At 41.3% G+C, this 20,750-nt stretch overlaps 1 protein-coding gene and 1 pseudogene across 1 annotated transcript; both read left to right on the top strand.

Annotated features, from left to right (window-relative positions):
- The first annotated feature begins 697 nt into the window (after positions 1 to 697).
- On the top strand, positions 698 to 3,461 carry LOC108676848 (trypsin-1). The gene is made up of 3 exons (XM_018165002.2): positions 698 to 762; positions 1,286 to 1,506; positions 2,725 to 3,461. Exons 1-3 carry the CDS (start codon positions 720 to 722, stop codon positions 3,244 to 3,246), a joined length of 786 nt encoding a protein of 261 aa, XP_018020491.1. The 5' UTR covers positions 698 to 719; the 3' UTR covers positions 3,247 to 3,461.
- Positions 3,462 to 17,947: 14,486 nt separating this feature from the next.
- Positions 17,948 to 20,274, top strand: LOC108676846 (annotated as a pseudogene).
- The last annotated feature ends 476 nt before the right edge of the window (positions 20,275 to 20,750 follow it).

The raw sequence follows: 20,750 nt of genomic DNA, 5'->3' as shown, positions 1-20,750 counted from the left end.
TCAATGAAGCTGACTTTACACCAACTCTAACGGTTCTCACTTTCAATATCAGAGGACAAAATTCACGGTGAAAAAATATTTTTTATCTAATTCGTTCTTCATAGTTAAATTATGTAGAGCGGAATCATTCCATACCATTACGAAATAGAAATGGAATTGTAAGCAAAACTAAATTTTGAGCTCATTTGCGTTATTTGACTGAGTTAAAATTTTCTTACTGCGAACTCCATGTGAATAAATTTGTGAGCGGAATCAGGAGAGAGCTGTTTTTATTTTTATTATTAATTTCCTTCTAACTTGGTATTTTTTTCAAATTACATTATTATATTTTATTCTGCGTACCGTTTGTATAGATACTTGATTCCATGAAGCAAATGCAGCAAGTTACGATGGGTATCACTCCCTTCACTCACTGATGCTGTATATCACTTTCCTCGCTCATTGATGATGTATATTACTATTATTACTCACATTTATGATCAAAAATCATATATATGAGGAATAACACAAGAGACGATAACAAATATGAATACTCATCGTGGTCAGATGAGAAATGACATGAAAAATATATTGCTAGATGATGTAGCAAAAAAATTCAGGAAAAACGTCCTTGATAAAACACTCCTAACAGGTGGCTGAAATTCCCATAGCTCTCCGATAAATGCTGCAGCGCTTGCACGCAGCGCTATAGGTTTTGTCCGGTGCAGGGAACGGTCATCATGAAGCTGCTCATCCTGTGTCTCTTGGTAGCCTCGGCCCTCGGTGAGTGAAGAATTGAGTAAATAGAAAGCATTATTTGACCCTTCAAAAATGCCTGCCTTTGCCTCTTAGATTCGCACCTTACATGTGAGGGGTACCAGATTTTGACTGAAATCATTAAATGTTCTGTCATAACGCACTATTCTCCAGCCCCAAAAAATATGATTTAAGCGCTTCATTGATTAGCAAAACAATAGCAAAAATAATGGAGACATGCAGTGCGAAAGTAAGAAATTTCAAATTTATGTTAAGAGGAATTTACTTGAATTAGTTGTTCGGAATCGAACCTAAAAAGTCGATATCATCTCATCAAAAAGAGGTTAACTTTTCACGAAGGAACTCTTACACTCTCTTGCAATCTTCGCTGTAATATAAGTGAGTTCTATTGAATGCGGCATATCCTATCTGAAAATTGAAGAACGGTAATGCGTGAATGACTATAGCGCGAAAACATGCTAAAAATATGTGAGAACATTTTCCTTATAAGCAGTCCATAATTGTAGTCAACAAATATTAAATTCTCCAGCGGCTCCATCAACTATTCCGCGGTTCAGGAGAGGCCACAGCAGGATAGTTGGCGGCACAGATGCTCGTCCTGGGCAGTTCCCATACCAGCTGAGTCTCCAGGACACAACATTTGGTAACAATATCCACTTCTGCGGGGCTATCGTCTACACTCCTGATACCATGATCACCGCAGGAACCTGTGTAGACGGAGAAAACTACTACAATCCACAAAATTTGAGGGTTAGTATAAGGCAGTTCCAGCGTTCGTTGATTCGAAACTTTTATCGAACAACCTGCAGCATTTCTGGGGGTCATGAATTTACATTGACCCCGACTAGCCAGGCTCAGCAGTTCTGATCGAGTAGTCTTCAGTATCCACCAGTGAGCCGAAACATCATTTTAATGAACATCAGTCGTTATTTTTTTGTGAAAGGTAATTATTTCAACAGATAAACGAGCAGATGATTGATTTAATTCAGTAAATTTTAAGGAGAACGTATGCACTGATGAAACAGAGCGCGATGCATTCATTTACTGTATAAAATACACAAATTATCCGATTAGTATTTTGCGCAGAAGCGAAGTTCGGGTCCTGGAATTTAGTTATTTCGACCATCCATGTCTCTTACAAGTTTTAACCCACTGGATGGTACGGTTCGGTCAGCTTATTCATTTATAATATTCAAAGGGATCTCAACTCGTTTCTTGTGCGTTATAAATGCTCACTTGGTTTCCAAGTTTGTTGCTTATAGTAACTAGTGCCGTGAAAAATAGTGATGTCCTCCGACGAAACCGTTAGGCACATCCTCAGTTTTGGCACATCCCCACAGCGTGTGAGTGGCCATCACACGCTGTGTGTCAGCACCACTGAGTGACCATCACACGCTGTGTGTCAGCACCACTGAGTGGTCAGTCATCACACGCTGTGTGTCAGCACCACTGAGTGACCATCACACGCTGTGTGTCAGCATTTAATCCATCAACCATCATGCTAGCTGTAGTTATGAAGTTCCAGATTTGGATAACATTGAAAACATTTACATTATTATTTATAAGTACATAAAGAAATTTAGGTACATAAAGAAGTACATAAAGAAATTTCTTTGTGTACTTTAAGTACATAAAGAAATGTCCGGCGTCGCAATTTAAGATGCTTGTAACTCCCCTACCAGCTCCAGCCCCCAGTGTCAGTACAGCGAGTATTCTGGACTTAGTAAAAGCTGTTTCAATCGTACGGAACAATTTCCACAACTGAGAGTCATTTTCTGCTCTTAAAGTACAGCGCTTGATATTGGCACTTATAAAATAAAATTAATCCCGAATACTACCACCATGATTGATGCAAAGATTCGAAAAAGTATAAGAATTCAGAGACATTCTGCTGGCATATAACATTCAATCTAAGTATTCAATTGACCTTTTTCCGCAGAATGATATAACCTTTCAAAGTGGTTACAGATCGTTGCTGGTGATTACAACCTTGCTACCGACGACGGCACCGAACAGGCGAGAGACGTAACTCTAATCATCCTGCACGAAGACTTCGACTACAACTATGGTTGGGAAAACGATATCGCGTTGTTGAAAGTTGGCGTTCCTCTTACCTTTGACAAGTATGTGTCCGGAGTGACACTTCCTGCGCAGGGTCAAATCTTCACAGGAAACGGTATCGTGTCCGGATGGGGAACTTTGAGCTGGTGGGGGGAAGAGAAACCTGATATCCTTCAGTATGTAAGCCTGCCTATCGTCAGCGATGACGCTTGCAGGGATAGCTATGGTTTTGATCGTATTATCGACTCAATGATCTGTGCTGGAGCAGAAGACAAGGCCGCCTGCGAGGGTGACGGTGGCACTCCCATGACGTGCGGAGATTATCTCTGTGGAATTGGTTCTTGGGGATCGGTTTGCGGGAACCCTAAATACCCCGGAGTGTACACCGAAGTGTCGTACTTCGTCGACTGGATCCTCGCCCACGCGTAATGCCTTGAATTGGATTAGAAATTAAAACTTATGCCTGTGAATGTTGCACAAATTTTTGAAGTTTAATTCGACTCAGAATAGCTGCCGAGATGATGAAACTTACATATATTAAACCGGTTCAGGTAATAAAATTATAATATCGTTTGCTTATTGTTAACCCCCAATGTGCGATATATTCCATCAAGGTCCCAATCAATCCAAAAACTTGGGTCTCCTTGTTAAATTTACCTGTAAAAGTTATGTCCTGCAGAAGAATAAATTACATGCACTCCAAATTTGAGCTATTATCTATTTTTCTCTGCAAAATTTGTAAATGGAGCGTGGTGACATGATGGTAGCCTTATTATGACCACGCAATACCTTCAATTGGCAGGTGGAGAAGAATTTTTATGCAGTTTACGGCAGAGTAAAAGGCTAATGAAAATTTTGTGAATATGAATTAAAAATTAGGATAGAAATAAATTGATATAGAATTACGATCAAGCAACAGCATCTTTAAGCAACGCAGGGGTTGCAAATCAATAGAAAGTGAAGTATTAAGATGTAATCATTGATTATTATTAAAGAAATAAGTAATCGAAATAGTGCGTGATGTAGGTTGGTGATTCAACAACAATTCCCACAAATTCCAGATGAAAACAGTTTCAACGTTTTTTAACTCGATGAAGCCAAATTGCATGTCGGCACGATTTGTCACTAAGGTTAAAATGCGCTGTGATGCACTGTACCTTATCATTTTGGATGGAATTAGACTCGCTCATCCGTGCCACAACGCCTCTCGCTTCGAGTCAACGATACGTGTAACAGCCTTCCTGCTGGTAAAAGTCCATTAGCTATTTAAAGTCAACGTCAATTTTGAGTAGATCTGGTCGAAACGCAAATTTTTAAATCTACTGTAAAGTCACGAAAAGTACAAGAATCATGGGTATTTTTCTTCAGCGCTGACAATTCTTTGTTAAGTTACGTTAGCGGACAAAGATTGTTACTTGCTGCTGTAGAAGTCAATGCTTAGTCGAAAGACGACTTCTTCGGGTCCAAAATTTTATTCATATCTTTTGGATCGGGGTTGAATTTCATGAACAAATGAAGACGTCTGGTATATATGTCCGCAAAATAATTAAATGTTGTTTAATGTTTAAGTAATTTTACACACTCTGCAATAAAATCACACCTTTTGAATATTAATCAAATCCTGAATTATTAAGTCAAACGGAATGTTACAAATAATATGTTACAACAAACTATGTCAATGAGGAATTATTACTTGTAAAAGACATAAATGCCTTTAATTTGACAATAAATTTCAATCTTAGATTCACCAAGAGCTTCGTAGCTGCTCTGCAAAAATCCCAGAATCACAAATTAGGCTGTTTAAAATTGCACAAAACATGTACGACCACCGTAGGAACCCTGTCCACAGACCAACGCAAAGAAGGTGAATGAGGATAACTACAAATGTACAAGTCACCAGCTGGATACCTTGCTAAGAAAAGACTAGCGAGCTGCGTGCGCTACTACATTTTTTTGTGTTGTGTTGCGTTGTGTTGTGGTGTGTTGTGTTGTGTTCTGGTGTGTTGTGTCGCGTGTTGTGCTGTGTTGTGGTGTGTTGCGTTGTGTTGTGCTGTGGTGTGTTGCGTTGTGTTGTGGTGTGTTGTGGTGTGTTTTGCTGTATTTTGTTGAGCTGTGTTGTGTGTGGTGTGCTGTGCTGTGTTGTGGTGTGTTGCGTTGTGTTGTGGTGTGTTGTGGTGTGTTTTGTTGTATTTTGTTGAGCTGTGTTGTGTGTGGTGTGCTGTGCTGTGCTGCGTTGTGGTGTGTTGCGTTGTGTTGTGGTGTGTTGTGGTGTGTTTTGCTGTATTTTGTTGAGCTGTGTTGTGTGTGGTGTGCTGTGCTGTGTTGTGCAGTGGTGTGCTGTGTTGTGTTGCGTTGTGTTGTATTGTGGTGCGTAGTGTTGTGCTGTGATGTATTGTGTTGTGTTGTGTTATGCAGTGGTGTGTTGTGTCGTGTCGTGTCGTCTCGTGACGTCACGTCATGTTACGTTATGTTATGTTACGCTACGCGTAACGCAGCGTTACGCAATGCTACGTTGCGTGTTACGTAACGTTACGCTACGCTATGTTACGTTAAGCGTAGCGTAGCGTTACGCTACGCTGTCACGTACGTTACGCTACGTCAAGCCTTTATTTCGTTACGTTAAGCTTTTGGCTTCCTTCCTGGACTGATGCTTGTAGGACGTGCGTCGCTCAGCGTTAAATTTATTGCCGGGGCCTGAATGTACGTCGCTTTTGAGTTTTGAGCTGGTTGTGCTATTCTCAAAGTTTGAGCTCACGTGTTATAAATCCAGTGAAGTGATCGTGGTAGATCAGGGAACTCATTGTAATCTGTTGTAAGCTTGTAATTGTATGCATGGTAATTGTTTGAAACCTAATGGAATCTGTTGTGAGGGATAGGATTATCGATCACTTGACTGCTCACCATCTCATATCAGATTGTCAACATGGTTTTATTGCCGGCAGACCCTGCACCACGAACTTATTATCTACGTTGAACGATTGGACTCGTCTGCTGTATGAAAGGGATCTAGTGGATGCATTGTACCTCGAGTTTGCCAAAGCATTTGACAGTGTTCCGCAAGAGCGGCTGTTGCGTAAAGTGAAGTCTTTGGGAATTGAGGGAAACGTACTCCAATGGATCAGATTTTCTAGTAGGTAGACGACAATGAATCAGTATTAACGGAACCGTGTCAGACTGGGCATCAATGCGCAGTGGCGTGCCACAAGGAAGCGTTCTTGGGCCTATGTGAATACAACATTGAAGTAAATAGTTGAATTCTAGCTAACAAGGTCACATGAAGCTTGAAAATGGTGTTCAGCGAGCTTAGAGATTTGGTAAAATAATTACGACGTTCACGAGAAATGATAGTGCGAGTTATGAATTCGATTCACTACAATTTCTCGTTGGTTTTATTTGCCTCTGACGTGACCTCGCTTAGGCGTTCATTGTGAATCGTTTTCTCACAACAAAGGTAAGTGGTTTCATCAGTTCTGTTCCAAATAACGTGTCAAATCAGTTTTATTTATAATTGGTCGTGAAAATTAATATTTAAGCTAATTCCTTCCCTATTGCAATTGTGCTCCTGTGTCATATTCAGCATTAAAATTATTGATTATCTCCAAGTCTTATTCACATTTTTGCAGAAAGGCTCCGATAATCAGAACTGGACTGAAGGACTCCAAAGCTATGACAAGACAAGGGTTCTATTGGTGACTTCGGCTAATGGAACACACACTGTTTATATTTTTGCACTTTAATTTTTCTTTATTAATATTATCATTAATCATTCGGTGTTAGTTTTGTTCTTTTTTCATGATGGAATGGGTTGCTGTACGATCGTAGAGGTTATATCAGTAGCCCTGTAGGCTTTGTTGCATATTTATTTATAAGTACTTATATCATTAGTCTGCTTATATCGCAAGTTCACAAGGAATTTAAAAGCAAAGAAAACGCCAAGAAAATTCACCATATCGATATTGAAAACGTTTCGGAGTACAGCTCCATCATCAGTTCGACTAAACGAAAAATGAATAAAATCACTTTAAAAGTCAAAATTCAAAGACAGACATAAAACCTAAACAAGACCTAACATTATATCGAAATAAACAGGACTAGTTATGAACAACTTAGTCCTAGGGGTACGACAAGAATATAAAATCCTAGCGATTTACTATTTCCAGATTATATGAGCAATTGTGAGCATATAATCTGGAAATAGTAAATCGCTAGGATTTTATATTCTTGTCGTACCCCTAGGACTAAGTTGTTCATAACTAGTCTTGTTTATTTCGATATAATGTTAGGTCTTGTTTAGGTTTTATGTCTGTCTTTGAATTTTGACTTTTAAAGTGATTTTATTCATTTTTCGTTTAGTCGAACTGATGATGGAGCTGTACTCCGAAACGTTTTCAATATCGATATGGTGAATTTTCTTGGCGTTTTCTTTGCTTTTATATTTATTTATTGAATAGTCACGTAAAAATCCTCACAGACACTGCACAAATAATGCGAGATCCCCAGCATAAATAGTCTACCATCGACAAGCGCACATAGCCTAGACCAACACCGAATCACAAAACGAACAGGTTTTCAACAAACTCGCTGAAATATTCTTAATTACGACGCTGGGACTAAATCCCGTACGACACTGGTGGTACAAGCAGAGACCAGGGCAGAGAAAGCAAGTTTATTCAAGGCAGGTTCACAATAGACTTAATCGTCGGTGAAGTCGAGGCTTAGCTTAATGTACAATAGAAAACGTCCTATCTAATATTTACAGGGCTAACATTCGTGAATGTTTAGGCAATAGACTTCAGTATACAACACTCACTCTCCCACCAGACATCACAAAAGTCCCATAAATCATTTTTTAAAAGTTCCAAAATTCACTCAATAGGTCCTTCACCACCACTTTTCACTTCACCACCTTCACCACCACCAAAATAACCACCGACCCTCCCCCCCCTCAATCTCACTATCTGCAGAACGGGTCATGATGCGAGCGGATGTCAGTTGGAGCAATTAATGTCTCAAGGTTCAATTGCCCGGCGACGCTGACTAACTAAAATTACAGCGAATGCCTCACATGTAAAATGATATTGACGACTTACTCTAATTCCAATCTCAAACTCTATTTTCTGAATGTCGAGAGACTCACCACCCTCTGCAACATTGCCTCATCACAGTCATACCTCTCTCTACCATCATCGCTCTCAGTATCAATATCACCTTTACTGTGAAAATTTTGAAGCAGGTAAAAAAACGAGAGTTGAAAACCTGCAAATAGGAATAGAACCGATATTTTTTCATTTAAATAATGTGTAAATAATACTAAAATAAGAATAACTCAAATAAATCTCGGCACCAACCCCCATGCCTCTCATGCACATTCCTCCGCGCAAACCCTCCTCCTTCCCTCATCCAACTCAAACTCGACTCTAATCAAGAATTAAATTATGCCCCTAGCGCCCTTTACGTCTTTTCCCTTTTTTAATGCCTTGTTCAGACTATATGCCATGTGCCACATCTCATTTTCTCCACACTTTCTTAGTGACATCACACACTCCGTCATTCCCTTTGCGGAGTCCCCGTCAAAGTTTTCGGGAAACATCTCTACACCCCTAGCTGCTTCGCAGACATTATTGTAACACTAGCATTTCCATAACGGCTCTCAACTGAAGCCTATATATACATATATAGGCTTCATTGGAAGGGTGGGAAGAATACGGCAGCACCGTGAAAGCTCCATTGGAAGTGTGGGAAGAACAAGGCAGCACCGTAAAGGCTTCATTGGAAGGAAGGGACGAACACGGCAGCACCGTAAAGGCTCCATTAAAAGGGTGGGAAGAACAGGCAGCACCATAAAGGCTTCATTGGAAGGAAGGGACGAACACGGCAGCACCGTAAAGGCTCCATTGGAAGGGTGGGACGAACAAGCCAGCACCGTAAAGGCTTCATTGGAACCATAATAACGGACACTGAACGAAGGCTTTTTGTTTAAAATTTATGGGAGCCTCTGAAGACCAGTTCAATGCGGCCCCATGGCAGGACAGTTTAAAGAATTTGACTGAATTTTGTTTCTCAGCTACGAAATTGGGTGTCCTGAAGAGTTGCCTAAGGCTTTCCAACGGCTGAAGGGTTACAGAACGGAGCCACCAAAGTGGAGACCAAACCAATGCGGAGAGTCCCACTCCAGGACAGAGAGTCCCACTCCAAGGCAGAGCGTCCCACACCTTGGTAGAGTTCCACTCCAGGTCAGAGAGTCCCACTCTAGGGTATAGAGCCCCACTCCAAGGCAGAGAGTCTCACGCCAGGGTAGTTTGTTTATTTCGATATAATGTTAGGTCTTGTTTAGGTTTTATGTCTGTCTTTGAATTTTGACTTTTAAAGTGATTTTATTCATTTTTCGTTTAGTCGAACTGATGATGGAGCTGTACTCCGAAACGTTTTCAATATCGATATGGTGAATTTTCTTGGCGTTTTCTTTGCTTTTATATTTATTTATTGAATAGTCACGTAAAAATCCTCACAGACACTGCACAAATAATGCGAGATCCCCAGCATAAATAGTCTACCATCGACAAGCGCACATAGCCTAGACCAACACCGAATCACAAAACGAACAGGTTTTCAACAAACTCGCTGAAATATTCTTAATTACGACGCTGGGACTAAATCCCGTACGACACTGGTGGTACAAGCAGAGACCAGGGCAGAGAAAGCAAGTTTATTCAAGGCAGGTTCACAATAGACTTAATCGTCGGTGAAGTCGAGGCTTAGCTTAATGTACAATAGAAAACGTCCTATCTAATATTTACAGGGCTAACATTCGTGAATGTTTAGGCAATAGACTTCAGTATACAACACTCACTCTCCCACCAGACATCACAAAAGTCCCATAAATCATTTTTTAAAAGTTCCAAAATTCACTCAATAGGTCCTTCACCACCACTTTTCACTTCACCACCTTCACCACCACCAAAATAACCACCGACCCTCCCCCCCCTCAATCTCACTATCTGCAGAACGGGTCATGATGCGAGCGGATGTCAGTTGGAGCAATTAATGTCTCAAGGTTCAATTGCCCGGCGACGCTGACTAACTAAAATTACAGCGAATGCCTCACATGTAAAATGATATTGACGACTTACTCTAATTCCAATCTCAAACTCTATTTTCTGAATGTCGAGAGACTCACCACCCTCTGCAACATTGCCTCATCACAGTCATACCTCTCTCTACCATCATCGCTCTCAGTATCAATATCACCTTTACTGTGAAAATTTTGAAGCAGGTAAAAAAACGAGAGTTGAAAACCTGCAAATAGGAATAGAACCGATATTTTTTCATTTAAATAATGTGTAAATAATACTAAAATAAGAATAACTCAAATAAATCTCGGCACCAACCCCCATGCCTCTCATGCACATTCCTCCGCGCAAACCCTCCTCCTTCCCTCATCCAACTCAAACTCGACTCTAATCAAGAATTAAATTATGCCCCTAGCGCCCTTTACGTCTTTTCCCTTTTTTAATGCCTTGTTCAGACTATATGCCATGTGCCACATCTCATTTTCTCCACACTTTCTTAGTGACATCACACACTCCGTCATTCCCTTTGCGGAGTCCCCGTCAAAGTTTTCGGGAAACATCTCTACACCCCTAGCTGCTTCGCAGACATTATTGTAACACTAGCATTTCCATAACGGCTCTCAACTGAAGCCTATATATACATATATAGGCTTCATTGGAAGGGTGGGAAGAATACGGCAGCACCGTGAAAGCTCCATTGGAAGTGTGGGAAGAACAAGGCAGCACCGTAAAGGCTTCATTGGAAGGAAGGGACGAACACGGCAGCACCGTAAAGGCTCCATTAAAAGGGTGGGAAGAACAGGCAGCACCATAAAGGCTTCATTGGAAGGAAGGGACGAACACGGCAGCACCGTAAAGGCTCCATTGGAAGGGTGGGACGAACAAGCCAGCACCGTAAAGGCTTCATTGGAACCATAATAACGGACACTGAACGAAGGCTTTTTGTTTAAAATTTATGGGAGCCTCTGAAGACCAGTTCAATGCGGCCCCATGGCAGGACAGTTTAAAGAATTTGACTGAATTTTGTTTCTCAGCTACGAAATTGGGTGTCCTGAAGAGTTGCCTAAGGCTTTCCAACGGCTGAAGGGTTACAGAACGGAGCCACCAAAGTGGAGACCAAACCAATGCGGAGAGTCCCACTCCAGGACAGAGAGTCCCACTCCAAGGCAGAGCGTCCCACACCTTGGTAGAGTTCCACTCCAGGTCAGAGAGTCCCACTCTAGGGTATAGAGCCCCACTCCAAGGCAGAGAGTCTCACGCCAGGGCATAGAATCCCACTCCAGGGCATAGAATCCCACTACAGGGCAGAGAACCCCACTCCTGGGCAGAGGGTCCCTCACCAGGGCAGAGTCCCTCTCCAAGGCAGAGAGTCCCACTCCAGGGCAGAGAGTCCCAATCCAGAGCAGGTACCTGGGGACACTAACCACTCACCTAAGAGCATAAACCATTCACCTGGAGGCACCAAACACTCACCTGGGGGCACCAGCCACTCACCTGGGGGCACAAACCACGATCCCGGGGGCACTAACCACACATGGGGGCATCTCAAAATCATCGAAAATAATATACAGGGAAAGGAGTAAATGCAAAGTGATTGAAGTTATGCCATTAAAAGGAAGGCCTTTGCACCGTAAGTGAAGTAGGTAAAAGGGTGGTTTACGTAGAAGTACCACCGCCGGCTCAACGCCTCGGAGAAGAACAGCACTGTGCAGGTCGCCATAGCCTCTTAATTCTCCCTCCATTACGTGTGTAAATATTTTTAGCGAACCTTTTGTTAGCTTAGTTTTAATAGTCTATTTTTTATGCGCTCCTATGATTTACTTGTTTATCCGACCTTTAGAGTGTGTAGATAGCCGACAACGTATCAATAGTTTCATGTTAGCTCAGTTCGTAGCCCGCGTCAAAACTGCCCACAATATTTCGGTGCGTAGATTTATGCCTTCCTATAAGTTGTTTATTGTTCAGATTATTATTTGTTATATTTTAATATTATAAGCATACAATGAAGTTTATAGGGCTAATATATTTGTTTGTTCTTACAGATACAAGTTTTTAATCCAATAAACGGGATATTTGTTGTTGAAACCGTGGTTATCCTTGAAAACGCGGACTTACGTCAAACCAAAACCCAACAAAACGAACAGCGTTTTACAACGTGTCAGTCGGCATCAGCCGGCTAATTTTGCAAGCATCACACACCACCTGTCACTTCAAAGGTTTAATCAAGACTCGAGAACGAAGGCTAATGTACCATAATTTCTGAAATGTGCTACTTCTTTGTTGCTAGTCATTGATCATACAGTAATATTGCTACGCTACACTGAGCAATTTTGGCAACATGTTGAACCACTTTAGGTTATGTTAGGTTTAGGGTTTTATTAGGTTAGGTTCGTCTGCTTAGGTTAGATTAGGATAACAGGCATATACGTAAGTGAAAAAACATTATGGCGATGAAATACTATTATGGCGGATTGCAATAATGATGACATGTGTCAATGAATTTTACGTATGAGGAGATGCCAGGAAACTATTCACATTATTATTATAACTATAACTATTCACATTAATAATTCATCTGACAAGGGATATGGGTACAACAGCTGGTCACTAACAGAATAATAGACGTCATGAAACGAGAAAAACACAGATGACCTCATTATGACCATAAGAATCACCAAGTGAGCATGTTGAGGCTGAAGTCTCGCTACCAATTAGAAAGCAGCTCCCTCCTGAGAAGGTGAGTACATTTTTTATCTTCAGTCATGTTTGGATAAGTGTGGCGGCCTGAATCTAGAACCCTGAGCATTCTAAGCGCGACCAGTAGCTGGTCCGCTAAAATTTCATTTACCTTCAAGAAAGCACAACGTACTCCATTTGTGCTTGCAATTTCCCAGAATAATTGTCATCATACCATTGACAAACATTTCCCAAATAGATAGCCATATGACCTCCACGCCTGGTCTAAGAAAACGTTCAGCAGCTTAAATAAAACGCTGAACCCTAATCGGTTCAGGTTAAGAGGAACCATTACTTTATTTCTAACAATATCTACTAAAATCAACGACTAAGCTCACAGGCTCATCTGTCGAGATGTTTCTTAACTGAAGTCTACTCATGGTCTTTGGTCAATAATATTGTAGTTGGGACAGTTTATTTAGAATTGGTTTCTAAATTTGGTTGATTAGCTGTCACGGGTATAGTTCGTAAACACTTGGGGAGGATGCAATGAAATAAGTTACGCCAAAAGATTTATTAATGAGTATTTGAAGATAAGTATTAAAAGACAATTAATTAAGTAAGAACGCAACGCTATACCAAAAAGTGCTCTCAGCTTGAGGTGAAATGGGAGCGGATAAATAAAGTAAAGACGGTAGCACGTACAGAAATGGAAAACGTGATCAGGCTTGTGGGATGGGAGGTTCGGCCATGGGTCTAGGTCCGACCTGTGAAAAAAATTATTATTTAAATAAGCTCGGCATGCCTGGGCTTAACACTTGCTATTTCACATAGAATCATCGATTTCAAAAAGTAAGATACCGAAATGAGAACGTTAAGGTTCAAGTCGGTTACGCACCTCACGTGTCGCGTGCGGGAGAACGGAATCTAAATATAGTAGTGAGCCTAACGTGGAAGTCAGTATCGGGATGAACGATAATGTATGTTCAAGAAAACTGGATCCCATGCCCTTACAGTAGCATTAACACGTTGAGAAATAATGAAGTGGTAGCTTTTGCATCTACAGTATTACAGTGTTCTGATTGGTTGCCGTACTCGAACACTGCCCAATCACCTACGATGTCTATGTCAAAAAAGACAAGAGAGAAGTAAAGAACGGTTAACACGACTATGCTTACCATTCCAAGCTCTCCAAACTCGTTCCTTCTTCATACGTCGACGAAATACCGGCAACGAAGAAGGCGATGTCCTAGAAACTGGCAGACTGTTCTAATCTAGAGTATGGCCGCGGCGACCGAGAACGTTCTGTCGCCGACGGTGGCGTGTGAATGATATGATGAGATCCATCGTCGACGGGATGCAAGTTACAGGCCAGCATTGCCTAATACTGTCATCACTTTCTTATTCCTTCCCTGGCGCAAGCATACTACTGAGTAGAGAAGCCATGAAGTTGAAGGTTTAGAGACATAGGCGCCGTAAGCCCGCAGCCACTGCTCCAGCCAGAATAGTCTACGTTCAGACTATACTGGCTGGAGCAGTAACGGCAGACATCCGGCTCTATTTCTATAAGCCGCCATGGAACAGGTATGGCTTGCAGTGTTTCTAGCGTGGTCTGCGACTTCATAGGTCTGAAGCTAAGCATGGCAGTGCATGTTTATGCTGAGCGTTTGTGTAAAGGAATTCTGGAGCACTACTACACCCGTAGTCCAGAGAAGCTGGAAAATTCCAATTACGGTTCAGGGTTAGTTCAGCCAAGCTACCGCAACCAGACCTCGCCACGGGATGCAAATCGAAACACGCGTAATTTACTTAACATTTAATAAACAATAGAAATCAAGCAGAAAAAGTAAGGCCAGGTTACTGGTGCCCTTGAACAGCGTAAGATCGCCGGGGTATCTCTGTTCCACCAGGATGCAAGGTTCCACCAAGATGCAAGGTTCCACCAGGATGCAAGGTTCCTCCAGGATGCAAGGTTCCACCAGGATGCAAGGTTCCGCCAGGATGCAAGGTTCCGCCAGGATGCAAGGTTCCACCAGGATGCAAGGTTCCACTAGGATGCAAGGTTCCACCAGGAAGTAAGTGGTGCGGCTGAGTCCTAAGCTTAAAGCGCCAAGGCAGGGAGATGAGGACGGGGATGCGGATGTGGGTATGGATAAGGAGAAGGATGGGGAGAAGGAGCCAGTACGTCTCACTCCGTGGATGAGTAGCCAGCCCCTTGGTGGCCAGTCAGGAGGTCTATCAGAGAGTGGAAACAAGAAGTGCGCGTTCCACCTCCCACGAGTTTCAACGAGCTAATGACTAAGGCTACCTACGTGTACTTATTGGCTACGTAACTGCTGACGTGGCGCAGCGGACCAATGAAGATTGGCCGCTGTTGCCATGCCTGATGAATTTCCTCTACACGGTGGCTTGCAGTGTATCTAGCGTGGTCTGCGACTTGATAGGTCTGAAGCTATAAGCATGGCAGTGCATGTTTATGCTGAGCGTTTGCTACAGGCCAAGTTAAGGGGAGCGCCAAGGGACAACTTTATCTCGGTTATTTACAGACGGATCGATTCGAAATTTGGTACACGTGTGTAAAACGGAATTCTAAGACTTTTTTCGTGTGAATTTTTCGAAAAAATGAAAGGAAACGTGAAATTCTTAGAAAAAGGCCAAAAAGGGGGCACTTTAGAAATCCTATTTCCTCCTAGGAATTTCAAGCTACAACATCGAGACACATATCATTCGATGCGTAAAGACCAAATCTAAAAACCTCACTTGGCGGTTTTTTGGATTTCTCATTTTTGTGGGTGTGGGAGCATTTTTTCCGATATTTTTCGATTTTATCCCCGCCCTCCCCCACTTTTTGAAAAATAAAATCCGAAATATAACGAAATTGGACAAACGACTAAGTGACATTTGTAGATCTTTCCTTTCCAAATCGAACGGTATATGTCTCGTTGATGTAGCTTCAAAACTGTAGGAGGAGATAGGATTGCCGTGAGAGAGGTTTTCAGCTTTGGCAACTTCTTGAGTAGAGGCAAAAAACCGCCGCGCGGCACGTAAAGACACGTAACGTAGCCTAGATACCAAATGTAAGCATCAACTCACTTCAAAGTCAGTCATCGGTGCATGGAGCCACTAACTGAACACCATCCCGCGTGCTGTCTGCGAGGTTACTGAGCTCTAGCCGAGGCCCGAGTGAAGAGCACATTTTATAGTTAATTTCCCCCTTTGGAATTACTGAAGGCCCCCCACCCCCTTCCCCCTTACGGGATCTGTCGTGAACGCATAAATCAACGTACAGAGATGGTTCTTGTACCGTTCGATGCGGCAGAAAGTAAGCTTTAAGATGAGTATAAGAACCAGAGAATATCATAATTGGCCGCTTTACATCAGACGATCCCCTTTATGGTGCCCGGCCGGGTAATTTCTGCCTTTACTTTACTGAAGGGGCTCGGACACCTCCCCCCTTACGGGACCTCCTACGAATGCATAAATCAACGTACAGAGATGGTTCTAGTACCGTTCGATGCGTCAGAAAGTAAGCTTTAAGATGAGTCTAAAAACCGGAAAAGCCAAAATTTCGACCTTTGTACCTAGACGCTCCCCTTAAAAGTTAAATTTGTTGCCAGAGGCTGAGCACCCGTCGTTGACTAGTAACACAGTGGTCTGCTGATGGCAGATCCGACACACGCTGCAAACCTTCCGCAAGATAAGGAGATACCACACCACGAAGGCAGCGGAACCTCGTAACGGCGTAAATTATCAGTCTGCTTAGATTGCAAGTTCGCAAGGAATTTAAAAGCAAAGAAAATGCCAAGCAAATTCTTTTTAGAATTGATTATTCAAGCTTATTCTTCCGTGCGCCTCCATGCTGAACTGTGCGACGTGGCTGTATCGGAGAGTGATTTCAGGATGCTCGGTTCCACTTCTGGCAGTTCAGATTTGAGGATTTTGGAGTCTCTACATATCTTCCAACGAAAACCGTGTCTCAATAATGCGTTCAGTTCTTATCCTCTTGAAATAGTGAATCGCTGGGCTTTTACGATTTAGTGTTTTTTCTTTTATTTTCATCTTTTCGTGTCTCCAATGACTCTTTGTTCCGCAATTACTGGTTTTTGATTTAAGGTTGTTTTGCGTTTCAGGTCTTTTTATGTTTTAATGCCTGACTTTTGAATTATAATTTTGAATTACAAAATGATTGCATTCATTTTTTAGATTGTCGAACTGATGGAGCTAGACTCCGAAACGTTTTCAATATCGATATGATGAATTTGCTTGGCGTTTTCTTTGCATTTTAATTCCTTGTCGTAACGTCAGCTTTGAACTGCGTGCACTGCTGGATGCGCACCCAATAAAGATCGTGTAGTATCGGTGTCACGTGGTCGAATTTTCGCTTGGCATATACCTGTACTATGAGACTTGATCGATCTTTTCTTTAAATCAGTTAGGCCATCGCTACGAAGAGTTTTGGTCATTAATTGATCATTTTATTGCTGACAAAGGTCTCAGTCCGAAGAATTGAACCACAAATTAGCAAAAATTTGGATAAGGGGAATTAACGATTCATCATTATCAATCAACTAATATCAACTGAAATACCAAAGACACCGATACACGCCTCACAAAGTTGACAGTAGTATTTCATTTTATTTAACACTGTATTCAATTTTAAAAATTGGATGATTTTATCAAGTGTTTTGACCGAAACGTTTACGACTGGTGTGACGTAAGCTATAGAGGTATAAGGACCATGCATGTATATTGTATAACCGTTAATATAGAACTAACCATATACCTTCGGTTGACCGTCATAGCTGTTCTTCTTGTACCAGGCAAGTAGAAACGTTATACGAGTAAATGATCCTATACACACCAGTATGCATGCAAGTGGCTAAACCGAACATAAATGTGGCTTGGTGATAAGTCTCTTGTAAATATCGTTCGTGCAAAGAGTTGATAGAAGGACGATTCTGCTTGAATCTGCCAATATACAATAATATGCGATATGCTATTTTAATCTGATAAATTATTATACCATAATAATTTATAATCATTAGGACAAAACTTGCACGACCAATATGACGGGAGTTGCAGAAGATATTTCGCCTTCAAAAAAATTGTAGCTACTATGTACCCTATGTTAACATTAATGTAACTGATAACATAAAACATTATAATAAACGTGTCCACTTGCATCAGTTCACACGTAAGTTTTAATACTGAAAATAATTTTATCTTAGTGATATGTGACATGAGAATATATATTTCCAACACGAGATTCGATTGCAAGATGACGTTGCATTATTATTTTACACACAATATTCTAGAAGTTGACACAGAAGTGTTCAGTGCAGGTGTTCAAAATTCCCATAGCTCTCGGATAAAAGTTTCAGCGCATGCACGCAGCGCTCTACGTTTTGTCTGGTGCAGAGAGCGGTCATCATATGAAGCTGCTCTGCCTGTGTCTCTTGGTAGCCTCGGCCCTCGGTGAGTATAGAATTGAATAAATAGAAAGCATTATTTGACCCTTCAAAAATGCCTGTCATGGTCCCATTGATTCGCCTTTTACATGCGAGGGCGTACCAAATTTCGAAGGAAGTCACATAATTTTCTCTGTCATTGCGCTCCCTTATTGGTGAGTGTAGAAGTAAGCTGAGGGAACGATTGACTTTCTCGACGAATATTCTTGTGTTGCTTTCATGTATAAGCGTGTCGGAACATTATTTCATATTTACTCTAATAAAAGTTTCTAAATTCAAATTATTTAAAAAGTTAGCATTCTTATACCTACATACGGGTAAAATCAAAGTTTGCCTTCCTCATTAAAAATTCATGCTAAACACTGCAACAACATCATGATAAAAATCTACCAAATTAATAAATTACCATGTTGATAAATTCATTCGGTTATACTCAGAGTTTAAATCATTTGCAAGCAGCATTGCAACCCGATGTTCATGATTGGCATCCGTTAATGGTTGAATGTTTTCAGCGGTGCCTTCAACAATCCCACGGTCCAGGAGTAGCCACAACAAACCCCCGACCACCTACAACCAACCCAATTATGCGCAATGCGCCTTTTCATCTCCTACTGTCTTTTCCATTTCTCCTTCTTCTTTCGGGCCACTCTGCGCCACCTCTTGTTCTTTTCCACTCTTTCCTAGTGGCACCGCACACACCGCACACACACCACAACAAAATAGTTGGTGGCGAAAACGCACGTCCTGGTCAGTTTCCCTACCAGCTGGGTTTATATGACTCGTATGACATTCCCAGTAAATTAATATGCGGGGCTATCGTCTACACTCCTGATACTATGATCACCGCTGCACACTGTGTCAGATACTTCGACCACGACAATCCCAGCAACTTGATGGTACGTACATTTGTTTTACGTTCTACAGTCGTCGCTTAATAGCCTTATTGGTTTACGGGAGTATATTGAAAGACTTGAAAATCATTTTCACCTTTTTTACTGCAAAATAATTTAATTTTCAATGTTTGAGTATCTGTCACCCAAGAATTTTTTAAGAAACACTGTTAAATTTGGGCATTGTTTGTATACAAGACAATTTACGCTCTTTTCTTGACATATTTTAGCGAATTGGCAATATATTCAAACCCCAGTCGATCTGTAATTCAGTAAGCTCTGATCTATTTAGCATGCCGTGTGGTGGAACAGTTAGTCATTTTTTAAATACATAATTTGATTTCACAATTGTGGTGGCTATTGCAAGGGCTTTTAGAACAAGCTAGAGTTGTAAAATTACTGACTGGACGAGCGTGGAGCAAGAAATATGTCAATGCTACTACGAGCAACTGATAATGAATTTTCCGCCTAAGGTGGCAAAATTTGTTCATTTACGCAGGTTTCATTCATTGAAGACCAGAGAATTGAAATCGACATTGTATTTCGAGTGGTACAAAGCTCCGTGGCTGGCGAGTAGATTCCATTTTTTTCGAAGACTTGCGATCAGAGCAATTGCTAATGTTCCATATCTATTTGAGTAAAAAGACATCGAGATTCGTCGTGCATTTTTCAACGTGTTATAATAAACCTTATCTACAATTTTCAGATTATTGCTGGAAATCTTAGATTGCAATACGAAGACGGGACCGAGCAATCAAGATTCGTAGTTCAGATCATTGCGCACGAGAACTACAACGTTAACACTGCTAGGAATGATATCGCGTTGTTGAAAGTTGAATCCCCTCTCGAATTTAACACCTATGTGTCCGGGGTTGACCCTTCCTTCTCAGGGACAGAACTTCTCTGGAAATGCTTTCGTTTCTGGATGGGGAACCTTGAGCCCAAGAGGCAGCACTCCAGACACCGTGCAGTAAGTCAGCGTGCCAATACGACGAAAATTGTGCGGGCAGGAATGGAGTTTCACCTATTGCTGAATCGGTGATCTGCGCTGCGGAAGACGGCAAGGAAGCCTGTACCGGTGACGGGGGCGGTCCTCTGACGTGTGGGGATTGTCTTTGCGGAATTACCTCCATTGGATATGAATGCGGCAGCTTTGGGAACCCGGAAGTGTACACCAAAGTGTCGTACTTCGTAGACTGGATCCTCGCCCATGCTTAAACAGCGACTGGGACACTACTTTATGAACATTAACCGTGGGAAAGTACAAATCATGGGATGACAAATAGATACTGTTGCAAAGCTCGAAAAACTCTATGAATAAATCTCTATTCTCGATTTTCATATTTCTTACTTCTTTGTGGGTTACAGCGCATTTAAATTTCAACTCTCAACATATGGATCTTATTATTTCGTTGTTCACCGTAAAATAACAAATTAAGAGGTCGAAAGTTAGGATCACAGTTAGAGAATATTTTTTTTGCTTTAATTCAAGATTTTAAATGTGTTACTAAGTGCGATATAAATAATATCAATTAAAATCTTAGTAATAATATGAACTCATCGAATTATTACAATTCCGACGAATTGATCAAGTTATTTGGATGAATCCAGACCGGACTTGAAATTCTTTTCCTGAATTAAAATGTTTCAGGCATTCATCAAGCTCATATTTTTTCTATCTCAATTTATTTTTCTCCAAAAATAAACTAAAAGTTCGCGTAGTAATTAGATCGTTACCTGAACTTCAAATTTGAATAAAGACGGCGGCATTCGTGAGAGATCGTTTGAATCGTCGTGAGCGCGAGCTACATCTCATCGACTAACGTGAG

Source organism: Hyalella azteca, unplaced genomic scaffold, assembly GCF_000764305.2.
Source record: "Hyalella azteca isolate HAZT.00-mixed unplaced genomic scaffold, Hazt_2.0.2 contig10031, whole genome shotgun sequence".
In the NCBI taxonomy this organism is placed as follows: Eukaryota; Metazoa; Arthropoda; class Malacostraca; order Amphipoda; family Hyalellidae; genus Hyalella; species Hyalella azteca.
This window is presented reverse-complemented; position numbering and strand designations above follow the sequence as displayed.

What these genes read in the sequence shown, in the direction of transcription:
- LOC108676848 (XM_018165002.2), top strand. Translation starts at nt 720, where the DNA reads ATGAAGCTGCTCATCCTGTGTCTCTTGGTAGCCTCGGCCCTCG. An exon ending in CTTGGTAGCCTCGGCCCTCG is followed by an intron (nt 763 to 1,285) that starts GTGAGTGAAGAA and finishes TAAATTCTCCAG; the next exon opens with CGGCTCCATCAACTATTCCG. An exon ending in ACAATCCACAAAATTTGAGG is followed by an intron (nt 1,507 to 2,724) that starts GTTAGTATAAGG and finishes AAGTGGTTACAG; the next exon opens with ATCGTTGCTGGTGATTACAA.